We start from the raw sequence: 6,736 nt of genomic DNA on the forward strand, positions 1-6,736 counted from the left end.
TAAACGATAATTAGGTTGACTTTGAAAATGAAAGACTCAAGGCTAGAACCTTCAAAATCTAGGAGGAAAGGTGTGTGTGTCCCAGATTTTGTACAAAATTCTCGATTGAAATAATAGTTCATGGGTACTATTAAGTATTATCCCACTGTTCTTTGCTCAGGGATTGGTGCAGTACACAGCAGGTGCATGGACATCTGTAATGGTTGTGCTGAATGCTGATCACCAGCTTCCCTAGCAATGGACACGCTGATTGGCATCACAAGTTGGTGCCTATGGAAGCAAAGGAATAATAGGATATTCCGTCTCCAAGCTTTGGCCATTACAGAGGTAGCAAAAATGGCGGCCTTCCTTCTTAAGGAATATTGGACTAAGAACAGTAGACTGGTTATCCTCCTTATCCTCCCAGCTCAACCCGAAAGGTTTCGTCTTGATGGAGGCAACAGCCAATGGCAAGACCACGTTTCTTCCGGGTAGAAGGGGAAAGGACCATGATGGTAATTATCCTACATGGGGAGTCACAAGGTCCAACCTGAGGTCTCTTGGTTTTGCACCAATTATCCCATCTACATCACTGTAGCTGAATACTACCACTCATTTCAGGTAAATACGTACCTACCACTTTTTTAATAAGTTCAGCACAGCACTGAATTGTCTTACTAACTTTATTTTTCCCAAAAAAAAAATATTAAGGACTTGTTTGTGTCGCTTCACAAAAAAAAAAAAGGTTAAAAAAATAAAAAAATACTTCTTATTTAATTGAAAGTTTTTTAAAAAAATAAAAAAATATTATTATAAAAATAAAATTTTTATATTTTATAAAAAAATATTTATGAAGTACATGGAGAAGCTATTTTTTTTGAAATTTGTTTTCAAAAATACTTTTAAGGCATCAAAACTTATAGATAATTTTTTTTATTAAGAGTATAGTATGTATTTTATAAAATTTTTTTAAAGAAAGTAGATGTTTAATTAAACCTAAGCTATTTTGAAATATATTATTTTTTTTCCGATCAATCAAATATATTAAAATTATTTTTTAAAAAAATATTTCAGCCAGAAAGAATGTTTTGGCAAACCAAACGAGCCGTGAACGAGAAGGAAAGCATCTTTTTGCAGCTCGGAAGACAGGCGAAGGCACCTCACCAGCCAGGGGGCCGGCGTTGGTCAACGTGAGAATATGACGTCAACTGCGTTGTGTCATTGCAAACCTCCTCGCCGAGTACTTCATCGACAAGCCATCCTTCCACCCTCCTTCCACGAACCTGCAGGGAAATTTCTTATGAGGAAAAGAACGCTTCCCTTGCGGCTATGTCACATATTTAAAGCCCTCGCCAACCTCCTCTCTTTCTCCCAACATTCTCCTCCTTATAGACTCCAAACCTTTAGCTTGCTCTTGCTGCCTGCTGAACCACTTAATTTCTCTCACATTTTCCAATAAAGATTAAACTAAACATGGCAGTTAGCAAGCTCCGTGCAGAAGATGAGAGTGATCCAGACCAACCCGTGGCCAAACGGCTGAGATCTGTGCCTTCCTTCGCATCGTAAGGAATCCTGACCAACTTATTCTTTCGTTTGGTCTTAGTTCTTGTGTTTTCTCCTCGGCAAAAGCATAATACTAATTATAAAGCAGCTATCTTTAGTTTTTTTTATTGCTTAATATCATGAACTACTCCCTTATAAATTGTTCTATTGATAAGCGTCCACAACTTCTATGTTTTATCTTAGTAAGAAACATGAACTTCATCATCATGGTCTAAATCAAGTGCAATACTTGTGGTGATTTAGTTGTAAACAAGTATATATAGTGTTCAAGTGTTACTATGGTTAGATCGTTAAATTTGCTTAATGTTTGCTGCTGATAAGGTCTGTGTAAATTCCACCTGACTTCTTTACTTTTTTTGGTTGTTGACAGTGTTATCAGAGAAGCGGTGGTGGCAAAATCCTTACAGAACGTCTGTTTTGCGTTGGAACCACTGCTTCGGAGGGTGGTAAGCTGAAATCTTTTACAAGCCAAGCTTGATTCATGATTGCGTTCTTTTTTTTTTCCTCCTCTAATTCCAACCTTTTGTTTGTGGTAAATGCATAAATTTTTTGTTGTTTTCTCACATTGACGTGCAAGCAAGCATTCTTGGTTGGTCAAGGACATCTTCTTTCTTTGAAATACTAATTGGAAGGCATAGTTTTTTGATTGGGGGTGCAAGGATTAGAATAAATTATAAAAAAAATTTAAGATTAGGGGTAAATTATACTTATACCCAATAATTTGAAAAACATATACATACTCTCTTGACATTTATTTTATTCGACACTTTAACTCATAACTTAACTGATCATTAGTCAAACTATTAACCTTAAATGAGATCTAAATGCCATATCAGAAAAAAAAATTCAAAAATAACTAAAATAATCTTAAGTGACATAACAGCCACTCAAGGACATAAAAAAATGTGTTTTTTACACGAGGTAAATGGTTTCGCTAACATCATTAACTTAACTACTAGGTATAAGTATTGGTTTTGCAAACTGTTGAGTCTAGGCGTAATAAATATAAACTTTAGGAGAGTTTTTGTAGTTTACTCTTCTTATATTATAGTTTAATGATTATAAATGTTATTTCTAAGCATAAGATTTAATGTAATTTAAATTATGCATATCCAACAAAAAACTTCTCCTCTGCCCCAAATAAAGATGGAATTATGAATCAAGTGAGACAACTTTCTGAACTTGTGCACCATAATATGCTCTTTATGGTGATCTATTAAGATGTTTGTAGTTTCAACTTTAATTGTTGCTAGTTTACGTTAAACAAGCATGATGTGCTCGTACAGGTGCATGAGGAGGTGGAGCGTGGACTGGTTCATGTCATGCAACCACCATTAAGGTAGGAAATATGCAGCTTCTTTTAGTACCTGATGTTCCCAGCATGCATGTCCATAAGTTGATAATATGAGGCAGAACTAATGTTGATCCTTGTCTTGTAAAGTCCAAAGATCTATGAGACTCGAGCAGTCATTAGTACAAGCATAAAGTTAGATTTTCCCTCATTTATTAATCCCAAAGTTTCAATCTAATATGCATTGCTTTCCAGATCTCCGCAGATGTGCATTGAAGAGGTGGAGCCATCATCATGCTTGCAACTCGCATTCGCTCGACTGCTCTCACGCCCAATCTTTACCGGCAGCAGGATAGAAGACAAGGAGAAGAATGCACTTCAAATCCTGCTTACAGACACTCGAACCGGCGAAAGATCGCCAACCCTGCTCAAAATCGAAATAGTGGTCCTTGATGGAGATTTTCCTTCTGGGGATCAAGAGCAGTGGACCAGTGATGAGTTCGACGGTCGAATTGTCAAAGAACGGGAAGGGAAGAGGCCATTACTCATTGGGGAGCACACTGTAACATTACGAGATGGAATGGCTCACATTGGAGAACTCATGTTTACAGACAATTCAAGTTGGATAAGGAGCAGGAAATTCAGACTTGGTGCAAGAGTTTTCCCTGGAAGCTATGACGGACCAAGGATTAAAGAAGCACTGACAGAAAGTTTCACAGTTAAAGATCACCGGGGAGAATGTAAGCCTGTTAAGAATCGAGCTTCTTAATTCGAAGTCACGTAGCAATACATTCTTTAATTTTTCATATTATACAACAATGATGCATCTTAAACCATGCATGCCATGAAAACATATTCTACCAACAGTAGGAAGAATTTGATGTGCATCATAGCGATCGAAATTATTTAAATATGGAAGCAAGATAGGTGCATGATTTCTGTAGTAAGATATATATTGAATTAGTATTTGCAAGATTGTTGCAGCGTATAAGAAGCATTATCCACCATCCCTTGGCGACAAGGTCTGGAGGCTAGAGAAGATAGGGAAGGGTGGAGCTTTCGACAGGAGGCTGGCTGCTGCAGGAATTAAAACCGTCCAAGAGTTCTTGAAGCAATTGGTCATCGATCCCTGCCGCCTGCGCAGTGTAAGCACAATTCTAATTGAAACCTGCAAACATCCTAAGATCTTCATTTCTTTATGACACCCACCTTTCTGAAATAATCAGATACTGGGGCCGGGGATGTCAGACAGGCAGTGGGAAAGATCTATAAACCATGCAAGGACCTGCACCATAGGGGAGCAGCGATACATGTATCGCAGGCAAGCTTATGCTGTCATCATGAACCCTATCTGCGAGGTCGTAGGAATCATGATTAATGATGTTGTATCAACTCCGCAGCACCTTAGCCAACAGCAGATGGTAAGGATTCAGTTCAGAAATCTCTGCTTCTGGCCATCATGATTGTGGGCATTCTAACTTACATCTGCATGCAATTCTTTGTTGCAGGCTGATTTTCAGCAGCTGATCCTGGAGGCATACCACCATTGCGATAAATTGGAGAAAGTTGATGGGATGTCATTCGATGCAAGAACTTCTCTGCAACCAAGTAGATACCTGGTTCTTCCCTTTCTCCATTTTTTTTTGTTTTCCTGAGTTGCAATGGACTGTTCTAATTTATATTGCTTCATTCACAGATGATCCAATGGATGCAGGTGTGATAGGTTCCTCCACTTGGTATTCCAATCATCAGGAGAGCTTGCGCTCGCAGTATCCAAATGAGGGGATTTTTGAGTTGGGAACTACTCCCAGCACTCTGCAGTTGGGATCTAATAACTGGATCCAAAACATGATGCTTGACACCCCTGATCAACTTCATGAGGGATACTGAGGAAACGATCAGGGATCCTAACAAGTTTTGATGTACTTTTCAGTTTGTAAGTGCTAATATGCATGGTAAGGTATATACTAATTGCCTTGCACATGTAACCTATTGTTTGGATTGTTTATCCATTTACAGCCCCTGATTGCTTAAGTGAGAGGATGCAAATCAAGCAAAAAGAGGCTTTTCTCTAAGAGAGAGTAAAAAAGAGCTTTTCTGTATATTGGTTGAATCAGAGAGGGTTGTACATAAGGGAGGCATATTGCAGACCTATGCAGTTCATCTTCTTTTTTCATCTTCTTCTTTTGAATAGAAACGGAGGAGAAACTCCAGCTAAATTCATTGAGATATTGAAAAGAGCAACAGAGTGAAAATAAGGGGAGAACAATTTCTCCATCAAAGAAAATAGAGAAGTGATGTGAGGATCTATGCAGGCGTCTGCTTAGTTCCATATCGGTTATGCATTGAATAGATCTTGGGCACTTCTATAAGACCAAATAATCCAAATAATACTTTCCGACTAGTCTTTTTAGATAAGATTTTGAGTTGTTGCAAATTGTGTGAGAGCAATCCGGGCCATAACCTATATGAACTAGGCGATACTGCAATATAAGTTTATTTGGATTGACAATGAGTCAATCGTAGTGTTTGTGATTGGATTTGAATGGATTTGGTCCCTTAGCCTGATATGGAAGTCAGAGCTTAAATGGAGGGAGTATGTGAGGGGGGTGTTCTTAGTCTATATCGGTTATGCATTAGGTAGATTTTGAGCATTAATACCTTTTAATTAGCCTTTTTGGGTGAGGTCCGAGTTGTTGCAAGTGAGGAAAAGGGCAAAACTACAAAGAAAAGAAAAAGTAGAATAGAGATACAAAAGGAAGGCTTGATGCTATTGTGTTCCGAACAGCTCCGACCAGATAAACCTGCACATGATGACAACAAGAATGTCCCAACCTTTCTTTGAATTCTTGATTTATTTTCACCTCCAAGGGACCAGAGCAAGGAGGGAGGATTAGCAATGCGTCCATGTTGTCTATATTTTCTTTCAGAAAGACATATATGAAGTCCGTTGTACAAAATTTTCGGTTCAACCATCCAGTTTGTAGAAAACAATCTAATTTTGGGGTCGAAAGCAAATCATAAGCCAAGTTTCAGCTGATCTTATTTTCTTTCTTCATAATTATTACATAGGGGGATTCTGTAGCTTTTTAACCACGATAGCCGATTCTTTTTTTTTTTTTAATTTTATTTTAAAGACAGCAAATGAAATGTAGTGTTCCTAGTTCGAAACAAGATGAGAATCTTTAAGGAACAAAACATAATTTCTACTTGTTGAGTCACTAAAACAATTACATTTGCATGCGTGGAGGCATAAACCTATGTCTGAAAAATATGAAGAAGACTCTTTTAAGGAACAAAACATACCGTACAAACCCATAATTTCTAGTTTCACTCCGCAAGGGATTGTTTAAGTCTCTTGCATCATTAGATAAAATGGTATTTGATGCCCTCCACTTTGCCCACAAAATTTAGACTATAATAACAATTATAAATCAAGACTCTAATTATAATTAGATAGTTCGTGCATTAAATTATCGATTAGCTCCACTTGTGCTTCGATTTAGTTCTATAATTTCGTAAAGTGCATAACAATTGAGATTGGTTGGTAGCTTTATCAGGGACGGTTATGGGCCAAGACAGGCATAGGCTCTCAAGCCTGGATTCTAGAGCTCAAAGTCAACCCAGGCCCGGCCCGAAAAAAGTCCAATGGTATCAGCCTCAGGTCCGATACCGACCCCTGTAGCCGGGCCGAGCCCACTTTAGTCCGGTTCTGGGCCGGAATAAAAGTCTGAGCCCAAGCCCTGTTTTCTTTGGGTTGAGCACTAGGCTGATCGAGCCAGTCCGGCCCATTGCAGATCTGGTTATCCCCCGTTGTGTCTGCTACTTGCCTACGATTAGGGCTATCAAACAAGGGAGCCATTTGTGAAAAGCTCATGTTTGGCTCAGATCACTTGCCTTCTT

The 6,736-nt window shown here is 38.5% G+C and overlaps 1 protein-coding gene across 3 annotated transcripts; it reads left to right on the forward strand.

Moving 5' to 3' along the window:
* The first annotated feature begins 1,332 nt into the window (after window positions 1-1,332).
* Window positions 1,333-5,009, forward strand: LOC103712781 (calmodulin-binding protein 60 D-like). Of its 3 annotated transcripts, none has more exons than XM_088702529.2 (8): window positions 1,333-1,541; window positions 1,913-1,988; window positions 2,829-2,881; window positions 3,089-3,573; window positions 3,818-3,978; window positions 4,060-4,254; window positions 4,342-4,452; window positions 4,548-5,009. In XM_088702529.2, exons 1-8 carry the CDS (start codon window positions 1,453-1,455, stop codon window positions 4,551-4,553), a joined length of 1,176 nt encoding a protein of 391 aa, XP_088558655.2. In that variant the 5' UTR covers window positions 1,333-1,452; the 3' UTR covers window positions 4,554-5,009. The 3 variants fall into 3 exon arrangements, with proteins under 3 accessions (XP_088558655.2, XP_008797625.3, XP_008797626.3); XM_008799403.6 differs by having other exon boundaries at window positions 4,342-4,441; window positions 4,530-5,009; XM_008799404.6 differs by having other exon boundaries at window positions 4,342-4,441.
* Window positions 5,010-6,736: the final 1,727 nt, after the last annotated feature.

Source organism: Phoenix dactylifera, chromosome 1 (genome assembly GCF_051530095.1).
Source record: "Phoenix dactylifera cultivar Ajwa chromosome 1, Ajwa_hap1_PhDact_Kaust_v1.1, whole genome shotgun sequence".
Classification (NCBI taxonomy): domain Eukaryota; kingdom Viridiplantae; phylum Streptophyta; class Magnoliopsida; order Arecales; family Arecaceae; genus Phoenix; species Phoenix dactylifera.